We start from the raw sequence: 15,839 nt of genomic DNA on the forward strand, positions 1-15,839 counted from the left end.
ATATTGTCAGTGGCAAGTGGCAGTGACTTTCTTATAGAACGTGGCTTACTGGTTTGTCATTAGACTGCCTTTCCAGGTGAGTTGGCAGGGGCAAGGGCCACTGGGTTTAGGGAATGAGGAAGGTGATCCCGGGCCTGGCAGCAGGTCACGGAAGTTGAGGGAAAATAGCTGGGAAACGTTTTGTCCTCTGGGTCAAGTGTCATCTAAAATGGTTTGACCTAATAATTGGGTTGACTAGTCTCCATTTTGGGCAGCACAAGTAAGAATATCTTTGGAGGATCACCAGGAAACTCCCAGAAAGCCACTTTACCATATGGGCTTTATTTTAGTTCCCACATGGTTAACTTTATGTAAGTGTCTTAAACCTTCACACTTTATGCAGATTAACAGCTCACTTTACTGCACGCTAACAGATATTCAGAGCTTCACACATTTTTGTATCCTGATCTGTTTCAACAGTCACTGCAGAGTTGGCATCATGTTTCATTTTGTGTGTGTCATAGTGCAAAGGCTGCATTCTCATGCAGTTGGTAAATTTGTGCTTAATCTAAGTCAGTATTTCCTTTTACTTTCTGTTGTTTCTTGAGCACTGAATGCTCAATAGATTCACAGCTGCTGAGAACAATAACCCATGACAGTGATCTTATTTAAGCACCTGGCACTGGCTGCGTAATGGTAGTTTGTACTAATGATTGCTAGAATTTTCTCATACATACTTGTATCTGTAATACATTTTCTGTTATTTGGAGAATTACTTGTAAGATACAATTGCTTTGGATTCTCTTTAGGTTACCATTGTGTTATTAATGCTTTTGATGCTTATCACCTATCCTCTTGGTCAGAGCATGCAGATATACATTGACTTGTTATTTTTCTGCTGACCACCAGAGGGCGTTTCTGCCTGTTCTTATGCATCCAGACCTGGACGAATGACTCTGTGCTTAGCAGCTATCCAGACATGCTTCATATACATTCCGACAACCAGTGCCTCGTTTTCTCCAGACACCTGGCTTGAACCATCAGTGTCGGCCCAAATGCGCGAGGGGCTTTTACTGTGAAGCATCAGCTTACCTGTTCCAAAATGACAGATTGACTACAAGCATGCTGCATCTTGTCACTTTCACACCTCCACCCCTCTCCTGTCCTTGTGTGTTTGGCTAACACACTCCCAATCTTTCTCTCCTGCACCCTTTCTGTTTCTGGCCCTCAGGGGTTTCAGTTACACCCTACATGCTCAGACAGTTGCACAGCTCACCGCGTTACACACAGGTCTGTGGTCACAGATTAAAGGGATGTGTGCGATGGTATGGGCGCTGGTGTAAAAACACTCCCGCCTCAAACTGCAATGCCTGGAAAGGTATGCCGGAGAGCTGCATCTATTCATCAGTAACAGAGAAGATTATTATAAAGTGTCCCACTGAGTTACTAACAGGATTTCCCATCTTTCCTTCATGTTCACCTGACTGTTCATGAAAACTGCTCCGTGTTCCTGCATTGTTTGTTTACGTGCCACTTCGAGAGATTTCTGTGGCACAGTTTCTGATATTTAAGCTCTTGAGGGTCTCGTTTACACTGACCCAGCTAGAGTTTTGGCTTTTTAACTGCCACAGCATATCGCACCAATAAATCAAATTGTCATTGAGATATTCACAAAGCATGCAGCTATTTTAATGCCACAAACAGGTATCTCTAGGGATAAATGATAAAAATAGTAGCAGAAGATTGGTGTCCTGTTTGGACATGTTGCTAAACCAAAAGTACAGATTTTATGTTAGTCATGCAATATATTGGTCATCATCTTCAGGAAGCTCTACTTTGTTTGAACACATGTCATTTAGTTACTGTAACGTGTGTTTATCTTAAATATCAAAGAAATGCAGCAGTGCATCATTTTCTCAGTTTTGCTATGTAAAGCAAAATTCAAAGCATGCTCTAGTGGTTGTTGTCCGATTGATTGGACCAGTACGCACCATTTAGCCTATGTTATTCTTACTTGTTTATTCTCTATGAGGTTGCAGGGGCTTGTAAGGTCCTCTTAAGGTTTCAAACAAAAATGCACAGCTCACACACAGAGCTGCAAATATGCTGCCAGTTGCCGGTGGATGTTGTTGAACTGATGGTGGCTGGTTAAAAACTTAAAGTGTGTCAAGAAAATATTCCCCACTCCACCATCACCAACTGTTTATACAAAGCTGGATGGATTTGTGCTTTTGTGTCGTTTACTCCAAATTCTGACTGTACCATCCAAATGCTGTGGCAGACCTCGAGGCTCATCAGACCATGCAACAGTTTTCCAGTCTGCTTTTGCCCAATTATTAGTGAGTTTGTGCAAATTGTAGCCTCAGTTCTTGTTCTTAGCTGACAAGTAACCCAGTGTGGTCTTCTGCTGCTGTAGACTCCCTGCTTCAATGTTTGGTGTGTGTTAGGGGTGAGCAGTATAATCTTATAATTATATCACAATATATCAAGAATATTTGTGAACACAATATTTCTGATGATAAAGGGAAAACCCCCCCAGAACATTTTGTTGATGTTTGCAGGCAGCAGCATTCGGAAGTGTACGTTAATGAACAGGATTTTTCAACTGAGCTACTGTCACTGATGATATACTTCCTAGATTGAAATGTGACTCTATTGAAACAAGGTTCCAGCAGTACAGCAGCAGAGCAAGATTAAGTCAAATATAAGCACAAAAGTAGCCTATGTAGTGTTTTCCTTGGAAATTGTATGTGAAAATAATTCCCAATACTTCACTTTAACAAGACCTAAAGTATCACAACCTTGTACCTCATCAGGATATGCTCAAGAATGTCATATAGTAAAGCTAAAAAACTACCTGGGATGTTGTATCTTCCTCAGTGGAGTCATTTGGGCTGCACATCTACGGCTGCTAGCACCTCTTAATTCACAGACTGTTTGCACTCAGCGGTGTGTCTTTTCCACAAAATATACAAGCAAACAGCTGGAGCTGTTTTCTTGTATATTTTGCAAAAGTTGCACTTTGTTGGAGGTTTTATAAGAAACTTCATATATAGGTACTAGATCATCATTGGAGGTTGACACGCAGCTCTTATGCTCTGACATGCCTGGGCTAGTCTCACTGTTACACACAGCAGGGAACGTAAATGAATGATATCACAACTTGACATTTTTATATCACATAAAAATGCATACAGTATTGTCACAGAGGGTATGATACAGCACAGTCTCTTCTGCATGCCTCCGTGGTTATTTGAGTTACTGTTGCCTTTCTATTAACTTGAAGGAGTCTGGCCTTTCTCCTCTGACCTCTGGCATCAGCAAGGCATTTTCCTGCAGAAAACTGTGGCTCGCTGAATATTTTCTCTTCTTCAGACCATTCTCTGTAAACCCTAGAGATGGCTGTGTGGGAAAATCCCAGTAGATCAGCAATTTCTGAAAAATCCTCTGGCAAAAACAACCATGCCATTTTCAGAGTCACTTCAAACATCTGCTCTATTCTGATGCTCTTTATGACCTTAAGTTAGTCATCTTGACCATCTCTGTATGCCTAAATGCACCGAGTTTGATTGGCTGATTTAGATATTTGCATTAATGCAGAGTTGAACAGGTTTATGTAACAAAGCAGCCAGTGAGTGTATATGTCTCTAAACTCTTACTCATGTCCTCTTTAAGCTACATTTCGACTGCATTATTATATCTTATTCTGAAGCCTCAGTTTAGCTTCAGATGAATTTTGGAACATTTCTCCATTTGAGCTCACACGAACCCCTGTGAGGAAGATCAATGCATCCATTGAGTTCACCCATGTGCTGCATTACACGTCTGACTTCTGAAGACTTCTGAAAATCTGAAGCTTGAGATAAAGCTCTAAATGGGAAAAAGATTCTGCCTGTATTTACAGAGACACATTTCCTATAAATTGTCAAAGGGTTATATTTCATGGCTTAATGTCTGTGTCTTCGCAGATGACTTTTATAATCAAGAGGATCCCCGTAGTGGATATCATAAAACTAGATCTGTAACTGCAGTTTGACGTTGGACACAACTATCACTTACCATATTGGTGTAAAGCTTTATGTTGTGATCCTGACTTCAGTCTCTTATCAGATGACCGCTTAGATATTTCTTGCTGGTGATTTCATCTGTGAGGATATTGGAGACCTATTAGTCTCGCCAGCAGCTGAGAGAGGCAGGAAACCGAGGTGTTGGAGAAGTGACTGAACATCTGAGCTGAAGATGGCGAGAGTCTCTAAGTGGCATATTACCAGGCAGCCAGAATAATTTGTGCAGACAGGTAGAACGGTCTAACCTGTCTGATCCAATGTCAGGTGACGTCTTGTCCTCGAGGTCACTGTGTTAAAATAGAAGCTTTAGCAGAATATTGAGTCAGTAACGTCTTGTATGCAGGTTTAATACAGACACTGTAAAGCTGGCTGCTCCATGCCTATTAAGGTTTTCTGTTCAGGACTAATTTAAAAAATTACAGAGATAATTTTTTTAACTTCTGTGTACATCTCTTGAAGTCTCACTGTGGCTCCAGTTACAGCAATGCTAATGAGCCCTGCCTTTGTGGAGATTACAGTATCACAAGTGTTCAAGTCATGTGTGTGGATGGGCTTTTTAATGGTGTAGATATTCAGCCCAGCAGATAAACATGACCACTTTTTTTACTAAATGACATGGCTTTGGGTACCAATTAGGAATACATTTATTCAATATTTGGATAAATGGGATGTTGGGATGTTGGTCCAATCCAAAATGATCCAAAGCTGGACTTTTTTTTTTTTACAGTCAGCCTATGGCAGTTGCATCCAGTCTGTTTCCTATAATACAGGAGTGATAAATGAGCATATCTGCTGCTGTCTGCACAGAAATTCACATTTAACAGAACCAGCTGGCAGCCAGTTGAGTCTCTTCGAGTTGTGCTCACTGACATAGACTGATGGCAATGTGTTGGCATGTCTGCATGTATAAATTCGACAGCAGTAGTTTGCAAACGTGTACCCCCCTCGCATGAGCCAAGGTGTGAAAAAGGTTGTGGGTCATTATCAGAGGTTTCAGGTGAAACAATAAGACAAGGTCTCACCCTGTGTTAAGGCCCCTGGGATGGGATCTCAAGCTCAAAGAATCTATAGATAAACCTCAATCTGCTGCTTTATGTAGTAGATTCAAAGAACCACTACTGTCAGGATTTACAAAAGAGGTGCGGGGAAAATGTAATCATGTAAAGCAGCGGTCCCCAACCCCTGGGCTGCGAGAGTTGAGGCTGTGAAATTTATGGTTTTCAGGGTTTATGTTATTTTTTTTTTTATCGTTAACTCTGTTTCCCTGGGTCTTTTCCAGTGTGTTATTAATAAATCTTCTTTTTTTTGGTATCGGTACTGGTTTTATTTTGTTGTATTTATCCGCGACACCTTAAATATTGTTGGACATAAATCGGTCCGTGGCGCAAAAAAGGTTGGGGACCGCTGATGTAAAGCCATGGACTCAGTTATTTCTGCAGCTGGTCTTACTGCATATTTATTTGTAGGAGTTTCCCCTTCAAAACGTCAAACTTTAGGGAGGAGAGTATTTAAAGGATACAACTGTTTATTATTTAGTACTGAAGAAAAAGGTCCTAACTCTTTTCCACACAACTGCGATTAAGCAATTTAAAATGAATCACAGATGCCATTCAAGCTGCTCCTCGGATGTCAGATTAGTCATGCGGTCATCCAAACAGCTTGTTTGCAACCCGTTAATTTCAATAAATGTCAAGTAAATGCCAGGTCATTTCAAAGATGACCTAGCATTCAGGGCAGGTCCAGTGTCATGGAAAAGCAGAGGTGTTTCCAGAACACGCAGTTCTTTGTGGGTAGATTGTTTTATCTCACTGGCAAAAGCAATGGATTAGTCCTGGAGGGAAACTCCCACGTGAAGCTTTTATCCTCAAGAAAATAACTGGTGATTTTCTGACTATCGGTAATTTAGTTGGATGACTCTGCTGCATTTACTTCAAACAGTGCTCAGACTGCTATAAACAAAAGTGCGATATCTCTAAATTAGCCAAAACATTACTTTTTTTGTTCTGTTAAAGTATAGGGAGTATTTCCCCTGTTCCTGGTAAATATGTGTCAGCAATGTACAATTTGAGATATGAAAGTAAAACAGGAAGATACATTGATATCATGTTGGCGTCATTAAATGTAACTAGATATTGTCATCTGTTGCAATCATCATCCTTTAGCTCGTAAAGGAAACTCATTCACGTTTAAAACCTTTGACTGCTCAAGAAAGTGGGAATCATATCTGGAAAACTTTTCTTAGTTTCCCGTTTGCTGTTCTGTTCAGTTTGCAGATAGTTTAAGTCACATACGTTACAACAACAAGCACAGATGATCTATTTCTCCTCACAACATCAAGTTATTATATGTCGATCAGCTCCCCTTGAAAGACAGGGACTACTGCGGTGGCACCTCTTGCTTGCTAACAGCCCTAATATTAACTAGTACATAAACAGATTCCCAAACAAATACACACAGCAGCAAAGCAGTGTGAGATATTTACGTGACCGACGTATGTGATGGCTAGGTGCCATTTTGGCGGCTTTGTCTCCATGCGAGGGCGAGCAGCTTTCGTAAGTTGACACCTACTCCTTATGATACGACATGTCATGCGGAGGAGGTCTTTCTGCATGTTTGTGGATATCAGTGTTGCTCTGTTAACGCCAGTCTGGCAGCGGGCAGTAACATGAGGAGCTGATGTAGTGTGTAAATTAAACGGGTCTCCTTGTATCCTGTCTTCCTCACCATAGATTGATGTCTGTGTGTCCCCCTTTTTTTTTTTAAAAAACTTCTTTTTTTCTGTGATGTTTTACTCAGTAAGTTAAAGTTGTGCTTTTAAAGTGTATCAGTGAAAGCGAGGAGGCAATATAGATGCAGGTTTTGGAGGGGTTGCAGTCACAGACGGTTGTAAAAAGGCTGTCGTCTAACCCTGCTGCCGCACTGCAAGGATCACGGGGCTTTGGAGCCACACCACCCCGTTTAGATGGATGGGTTAACAGCAGCTTTTACCCCGTAGTATCCTTTGAGGGTCAGTGCCAAGACCACTTCAAAATGTGCAAACCATAATCCCCCTCTGACATTAATATTTTCAGATGGGAGGCAAGCAGAGAGCATGGTGTGTGTGTGTGTGTGGGGGGGTGTCGATGTAAGCACGGTCTTTTTGGCTGGCCTTGTCGCATGCTGGCAGTGCTGATGGACATTAAAGCCATTACTCATGCTGGAGGCATGTCCAGAATGTATTCTTAGCCACTGTCTTCCTATCAGTCACTACAGAAAGGTTGGAGGGTCAAAAAATAAAGAGGTAACCAGTCTGCAGCGCTGTCTGCACCGCTGCTGTTTACCAGGGAGGGGGTGATATTTTAAACCTGTGAGAGTTCACATATTTACCCCACTGAGCCTGACTGACCTTGCCATTTGGTGGGGTGAAGAAGCTGGAGACCACTGATAGAGAAGAGAAGAGGCAGCGAGAGAAACCCTTCATTACTACTCGACAAGAAAGAGCGTTGAGTTTGTTTTTTCAGACGGAAAACAGCAGGAAGAGTACCAGAAGAAAGGGAGACTGAGTTGAGGAAAGGAGGCGACGGCACTTGAGGGAGGTGAACGGTAGCCAGGCTGAGCTGACTTCCCCCACCAGAGGAGGAGTTGCAGTTGCCGGCCAGGGCAGGTCCCAGGGCTGGCAGGGCTGGCCCTACTGCTTCTCCACCTCTGTTCTTTTCTCCTCAATCACTCCTCCTTCTCCTCCCTTTAACGATCAACTAAACTGCTGTGCAGTGATGAACTTGCCGGAAGCGCTCATGAGCAACAGAGGAATGCTTAGAAAAATCTTGCGAAATGAACTTTTTTGCCGCAAGTGAGAAAGATTCCTGAGGTTAAACCTCCCATAAGAGGACCTCCTCTGCATTACAGACTCTCACCCTTCTGTCTTCTCATCCTTTCTTTTTTGTTGTTGCACTCACTGGTTGAGTGCACTGAGAGACTGGGGGGATTTTTGTACTGTTTTTCTCTAGTTTTGCTTTTGTAAACCAGAAAAGTGGCAACTTTTTCAGTAGCACGGTGCAAGGACCAGCTCCACTCACCCAAGATGAGCCGCTGGCTGAAATGCACCTCCGTGCACTTTGTAGGTATTCATTGCCAATAATTTTACCTTGTCACCACCGTTATTGGAGCTCTGATTTCATGAACAGTGTGAATGTAGCCGAAAGCTGTGCTTTACAGAAGCAGCAGTGCAGTGGCAGAACTCTTAGATCAGCTCTCTGTGTACACATCGCCTGTTTTGAATCTTGGTTATGATTAAAATTTGCACTTGCTTGTTTTTGCTTTGTCTTTATTTTGACTTTCAGTGTAAAGAGCCACATTCTTATCAGGAGGTTTAAGAGTACTGTTTCCTTGCTTTGTAGCAACAACTCATGAAGCGTTTTAAATTCCTGGCACATTAAGGTCTATTCTTGTCTGTTATTATAGCAGAAAAGGAAAAATGACTCAGAAATGGACTTTGTTCTATGTGTGTTCGTGCCCGGCTTGCGTTTGGTAGTCAGCTAAAACTCCTGGGGACCAAATTATAGCTATTACTCTCAGCTGTTAAACTAAGTACAGCCTTGGTGAAATACATAACTGTTTGGTTAGAAATGTCTGATAGTTTGCTATCATCATTGACAGAACACAGACTGGAACAAGTATGATGATCGGCTGATGAAGGCAGTGGAGCGTGGCGAGGTGGACAAGGTGTCTGCTGTTCTCAACAAGAAGGGCATCATCCCCACTAAGCTTGACGTGGAAGGACGCTCTGCGTAAGTAAACACAGGCGCATGCAGACACACATGCATCCATGTGCAGTATGTTGACATGTATAGTCAGAGCTTTGAGCTTCAGCAGCACACACGCGTACCACACGAAGTGTAGTACAGTGAGATGACAGTGTACAGATCAGAAATCACTGAAACGTTTGAGTCCAGCATGGATTGGCAAAGATTTGTAAATCTAAAACCAGCAACAGCAATTCCAAACATTGTGGTGACCTCCCCACCGCGTGACATTCCTGACCTTTTTTTCCAGATAAAGCTTCTCTAAGATTCCTTCACAATTAGGTCACTCTCGCTCCAGAACGTCTTAAATAAGCACCACGTTACCCCTGCATGAACCTCCACAAATATAAACACAACAAAATGAAACGAGTGCAGTACATGATTCTGTCTCCATTTTTTTATATCCAGAAATTTCCCTTTTAGTTTCCCTTTGACCGGAGGTCAGTGTGGGAGCTGGTGTAAAGAATGTCCGTGGACACGAGGCTTGACCACATTGTCCGGAGGTGGTTTATGTAGTCCCTACAGGAAATGACTCTCTGCAAATTAAGATTAGATCCACTGTGATGCTTGCAACACCAAGTAATACATTTAGGCCCTGCTGCAGGCCATTACCACGATTTCTTGACATCTTGGAGGAGGAGCATGTTTTAAGTGAGAACCTGATATATTCAGAGGTTGTTGTTTTTTTCCCCTACTAACTCGATATGCACCCTGCAGTGTTAACAGGGCAGTAAGAAATAGAAGGAAAATAGGTCAGTCTGAAATGTGTATGAGGAATTCTCTGATGTTGCATCTCAGCCATCCAAAACCACAGATATGAACACATCTCCCAGACAGACCTTTAATGTAGTGCTATTATTAAAAATGGTTCAGCCTTGAAAAACAATACATTGACCTGTTTTGTTTTTTTGTTTGTTTTTTTTTTTAAATGAGGTGCTCTGTTTTCTTCCTAAATTTAAACAGATTCTGACACCAGTTTTTCGGGCGGGCAGGCGCCCTCGGTTTAATCCTAGATATATGAATGAGTCACTCGTCTCTGGCCCGTGCTGCGCGTTTATTTTGACAAAGCCTTTGTTAAACCATAAAACTCTGGAGCTCCAGATCCCAGACTGCAAAGGTGCAGAGTATTTTCAGCAGTGTGTGAAATTCTCTTGTGGCACCACCGCATAGACCGATGTGCACATGCATGCGAATAAACACAATTATACACACATCCTGATAAATGCCTGGTCTCATAATAAGGTGCTAGAATTTGTCAGAACTAAATCCAGAACCACAGCCTGCAGAGGTTGTTGTTTCCAAACACAGTCATGCTTATCATTCGCTGTTCCCCTGTGGATCAGAACCAGTTAACTGTAAAATGAATGAATATTCGAGGGGGGGCCGGAAGAGGTCACGATTTTGCCACGTCTAACCAAAACAAAAGTGAACCGCAACTCAGCCAGGCCACTTATAGTTCACTGGGCCACACACACACAGACACGCACACATGTGCATATGGTATTCTGGCCTTTGCAAAAGCCCACAAAGGAATGTTGAATGGTGATTCCTTATAATCATGGACCTCTGAGGGGAAACTAATTACAAGCTGTTACCCCCAATATATCATTTGGTGTGCCCTGGATTAGCCTCGTTGTGTAGAGCTAATGAATTCAGCCCTAAGTGTTTCTATCGCACCTTCCAGCTGAGTAAACAGTTTGCATCTCTGCTGTGGCTTTAGCTGGATCTCAGCGTGGTAAGCCCACCCATCACTAACGCTCATTCTGTGCAGACAAGGGCCTAGTAGCAAAAGTAGTTCTCATGACAGCATGAGCATACCACTAAAGACAGTCAGTCAGCTAAACCTCCAGCACAATCCTGGCACTGAGTGAATAGCTAATTTTGTGCTCAAGTGCTTTTGGGGGGTGCTTTTTTTGTTTTTTTAATCTAACTATTGTAAGATCTGAATTTCGTGTGTGTGTGATCTTGAGGCCAACTTGATGATAGATTTACAGGAAGTAACACTAAGCAGTCGCTGCCATTCTCTTTGTTATATATCAAATGTATTGCAATGTTCTCCTTGTCTGGCTACCAGGCAACGACGTTGACCTTCTCATTTTGATACGATGGATGTTGTGACTTACCACTGGCATTAGAGGACTTTCTTAAAACTAAGCGCAGCAGTGATTGACAGAGCTTTACAGAAACGAGTAGAGCAGCATGTTTTTGTGCACACATACCAATATTCACTTTCAGATAAGAGGGAGCTAAATGTAAGATATGAACATGGACTGTTGTATCCTCAGAGACGCACTTTGTCACACATGGTTCAGCTAGCGTCATACTAGGGTTTGATAGAAAACAGAAACAAGTGGACTCTTTTAAAAATAGCAGCCATATCCAGTAGACTGACAACCTGAAAGCTACCCAAGGAGCAGATGTGAAAATGTAATGTGCTCTGTTAAAGCCAGAGCCATTAGTCTCCAAAAAAAAATCTTGTCTAACCATTTCACTGAGGTCTCCATGTATTTATAGCATCAGTCCTTTGCATTTGTTGAATATCATACTTTATTTAAGATGGATTTTTGGCATTTTTGCCTTTATTTTATTATTGTAGAGACAGGAAATGCCAGATTTTCAGGCTTGGCCATTTTGGCTTTGAGTTATATTTGCTGTCAAGACAGTCATCGCTCTTTATTCTTCAAAGTCATGGGGAAATGCACTCAATTAATTGCACTTATGTACCTTTAACTTTATTTCAAAGCATTCTTTGAGTTCCCTTATGGAAAGTGATGTAGGTTATGAACTTAGTGAGGGGTATCACCCCACTTGGATAGCTTTACTCTGCTTCCCGTCTGCTGTTTGGCCTGGAGAGCCCAAGACGCCACTGCTCCACAGAAGATCAGCATCTCCTGGTCATCAACACTGCTTTTAATACCCACGCCAGCGTTGAGGTGACAGCCGAGCTGTCTCCTTGGCAGATAACTTGGGGTTAGTGTATGAACGGGCTCATGTGTCCGGGTGGGTGTCAGACAGAGATTAGCTTACACACAAGTGCTCCGCAGTCTTGCATGGAGACTAGCAGCAGTGCTGCTGTGGGTTACATTGGACAAGCGCAGCTGGAACGTTTCCAGTTGAAGGTGATGATTAAATACATGTTGGCAAACACGTGCAGTGGGAAACGGCTTAACTAAGTAGGCAATTAACGAGGGAATATGTGCACTGTGTAGCAATCGTGCATTAAACACTTTCGCTCCAACTTGCACTGAGTATGTTCAGTCGAGTCACATGGTTCTCATTGGTCGATAGATTTGATAATTTGGCTTGGGTATCCCAGTCACAACACTTGATTGATGCTGTAGATATCAATAAGCTTACTATTCATGTCTATTAACTATTAGCTATTACCATGCATTCAACATTTTTTGTCGGTAGACACGGTTTTTTTTCTGCAAAATAAGCAAGTTTGTGTCGCTCCTAGTTGTCACTTAGACCTCACAAACCCTGAGGGCTCTCGTTATGTTTTGAGAATGCTGATCCTGCTGATAGCTTGGAGCCAGGCATCAGTTTGCAGCCCCTCTCTTGTCTCTCAGTTTTACCCTCTCCCCTGTCTCTTTACACCCTATCACGTTTTCACTTGCCCTTCTCAACTCTGTGCTCTCTGCTCTCTGCTACATACCTCTCACCCATGCCCTGTCAGTCTTTTCTGGCTTTTTTATTTCTTATTTATTAATTTTTAATTAATCTCCATCTCTCTCTTGTTTTCCAGGTTTCATTTGGCTGCAACACGAGGACACTTAGAAGTCCTCAATCTCATCCTGGGACACAATGTTGATGTGACTGCGAGTGACGCCGCTGGTAAGTTTGTTGCACCAAAAGCCTTGTGCGTGATTGCTTTGATTGCTAGCAGATCGTAGCAGTCACTCAGAGTTTGGATAGAAGACACTGACTTGTCTGCAAACGCTCTATGAAATGTAAAAAGCGCTATGGAAACTGGAAAAAGAGCATGATCACCTTCATAGCTCAGAACCATTTAGCATGCACACTCACAGACCCTTAAAGGCGCAATATATTTCTGCAGCTGTGAGTATATGTTGCTTGGACCTGAGCAGACCGTCATAAATTTTATCCACTGGTGACAGCAGTTCTCACTGCCGAGCGACTAAGGCAAAGAGTATGCAACCTTCAAAAGAGTGGTAATGCTAAATACTTTGAAGAACAAATGACATCATGCTGTTACTTTCCACAGACTGAAGAAAACGGCAATCCCATCCCTATAAAGGGCGTAACAAAGGTTTTAATACTAAAATTACAACTGCTATTATAGCAACAATGAAATTACTTCATAATCTAGTTTGACTGAAACAAATCTGTATGCTGTATTTACAGAAATATTGCATTTCTATTTAATATAATGAATTAATCTAACATCATTTGAAGTCCTCTAAACAGATTAAACGACACATGTACTGTAAACACTTGTAGTATGTGCATCAGATGGGGTAATTGCATGTTGTGGCGTGTTTCTCTAAATATGCATACATGCAAATCGTGGGTTGTAAATTAACTTTTTTTTGTTGTTGTTTTGAAATTGCTTTTGTCTCTTTCAGGTAAAAGTGCTCTCCATCTAGCTTCGAGAAATGGACACTCTCTGTGTGTGCAGAAACTCCTGCAGGTAAAGCGCAGCTGTCATTGTTAGAAAACGTATGCCAAAATGAAATGACATACTACCTTTTTATTTGGTACAGTTTCACAGTCACTGGTCAGTCAGAGGAGATTCCCTCTCAGCCCCATTAAATTCTTTTTGCCAAACAGCTGTGGCTGCTGAGGCCACTCCATATCGGTCAACAGTAGTGCTTGTTGAGTCACCGTGGCCCTCTGGAGGATTTATGTGTTTACAATAAGGCGGCTGTCTCTCTGCAACATTGTGCTCTCATTGTCTTGCGTCCCTTCCCCCTCATGCCCCTCTCATATCTGGCATGGCAATGATCTAATGGAGGTTGTGGCTGTTGGCAGGGGGTTGTCAGAGCTGTTGACAAGCCTACCCTCCTGCAAACCTGCCATCCATTCTTAGTGCCGTCATCACACCAGACATAGCAGCTGGATGCCCACCACAGCTACTGTCTCCCTCCGTCAGCCCAAACCATCACGGTATAGGATATCCCACCTCCAATGCGCTACCTTCAGCTCCCATTGCTGTTCTACGCCCCCTCTTCACTATGTCATTTGAGCATGCTGCTAATTTTTGGCCCTTGTTGCTAGAGAGAGTGGGGTTTTTATAGTGGGGGACAGATCGTACTGTCAAGCTTACCCAGCAACATCAGGCTCCTGTTAGCATAGAGTCCTGCAGCCCTCATCACCACAGCACTACAATCACTGGAGCCCAGTCAGTGGAGTGGGCTGTGTGTAGATTTCACAAGCATTTGAGCACAGCACCACTTATCCTAATATGACCTTCCTTCTTCTGCCTTTTAGTTTTCACTGCCAGCTGCTGGAAATACATGATATTTAGGGTGCTCCTGTTTTACACACCTGCAACAAGGAAACCTAATTAAACCACTGCTGGACAAGTAGACTGGCATAAGAGAACCTGAGTGTCTGTACTCCACTGAAAACACTTTGTGTCCCTACATAGTTACAGTGCATGTTAGTAATGACCAAACAGAATTGTTAAGGGGTCATTTCTTTGTTATTTGAATCAGATTACAGCTTCTGCCTGGCTCTGTGTCATTATACTATAATACACTGAAACAGGTCTGTGCTAACGAACCTGTAATGTAAAGTGTGAGTTTACCTTTTTACCTAAGTCATATTCTTTATTTGTTTTGATACACGCTGTGTAACAGTTTCTACATTTTCTTTATCTGAGTTTATCTTTGTTTTTAACAGCACAACTCTCCAGTTGGAAATGTGGACCTGCAAGGAAGAACGGCTCTACATGATGCTGGTAAGACTATTCTACGGCAAGGCAGGGAAAAGTTATTTCACACAGCAATTCATTAACATTTGTAGTTCCAAGGACTTTACAAATATTGTAAATTTCAAGAAAATGATAAAATAACAGACTGAAAAGTAATGCACCATAAAACCAAAAGAAGAATACAAAGAATAATAAAAAGTGGCGTGAAAGAGGTTACAGCCGATATATCTGAGATCCAAGGGGAGTCGATTTCAGCATGGGGTACTACAAACATTAAAAGCCAGTTTGGCATTTTGAGTTTGAACTCTGGACACCACCCGCTGTCCAATCCCTGCAGACTTGTAGAGCAACATACAGTGCTGACCGCCTGTCATGAAAAGAAGGAAGCACAAATAATTTAGAAATCTCTAAAAATTAAAGAATTCAGTTAACTGAATTTTTATATCCAAATTTGAGCCAGCAACCACTAAAACCAAGTTTTCTGTTCAGGAATGATTGCTTAATTTAAAAAAAATAATGCACTTTACTATTTTTTTCTTATTTTTTCTAAAACCACAAATTTTTAAGTTATATAACAACGATGATTATATTTTAAGAATTTGCACATAGTGATGTATTAACACTTCTAGGAACATTAAAAAAGTTATTTTGGCATTTACAAGTACTGTTAATTTATGGCAGCTGTGGTATAAACCATCCATGGGCGGTTAAGCACTGTACACTATATGGACAGATGTATTGGCCCACACCTTTCAATGTTTGAATTCAGGTAAAATTTGGCCTTTGCATACATTTGTGATAGTATGAGTAATTCTAAAGAGCTCACTGAATTCGAGCCTGGTGCTGTAATAGGATGCCACTATTGTATCTCATGAAATGTCTTCCCTCCTAGATATACCACTATCATAAATCAGTAGCATTATTGCAAAGTGCAAGTGTTTGGGAAACACAGCATCTCAGCCATGTCTGTGTCCGACCACTGAGTGCTGATGCACACTGACATTCTGCTGAGTTTCTGGCATTGGCTCCCATACCTGAACAGCTCCTGTAGGTGTCCTGTGTTGGTGGCCCAGTACTTTTGTCCATATAGTGTATTTTGCATTTTGGTCTAAG

The 15,839-nt window shown here is 41.9% G+C and overlaps 1 protein-coding gene across 3 annotated transcripts in view; it reads left to right on the plus strand.

Annotated features, from left to right (window-relative positions):
• The window catches only part of uacab (uveal autoantigen with coiled-coil domains and ankyrin repeats b), a 42,356-nt gene that overhangs the window by 14,756 nt on the left and 11,761 nt on the right, over positions 1–15,839 (plus strand). Inside the window, exons 1-5 of one of the 3 annotated variants that reach the window (XM_076884518.1) lie at positions 7,365–8,146; positions 8,682–8,812; positions 12,576–12,664; positions 13,417–13,481; positions 14,696–14,753. In XM_076884518.1, coding sequence (XP_076740633.1) covers positions 8,715–8,812; positions 12,576–12,664; positions 13,417–13,481; positions 14,696–14,753 — 310 coding nt within the window. In that variant the 5' untranslated portion in view covers positions 7,365–8,146; positions 8,682–8,714. Of the gene's footprint in view, positions 1–7,364; positions 8,147–8,681; positions 8,813–12,575; positions 12,665–13,416; positions 13,482–14,695; positions 14,754–15,839 lie in introns of those variants that run through there. The other 2 variants (XM_076884511.1, XM_004557945.4) reach the window with 2 other exon arrangements.

The sequence above is a fragment of the Maylandia zebra genome, linkage group LG1 (assembly GCF_041146795.1).
Source record: "Maylandia zebra isolate NMK-2024a linkage group LG1, Mzebra_GT3a, whole genome shotgun sequence".
In the NCBI taxonomy this organism is placed as follows: domain Eukaryota; kingdom Metazoa; phylum Chordata; class Actinopteri; order Cichliformes; family Cichlidae; genus Maylandia; species Maylandia zebra.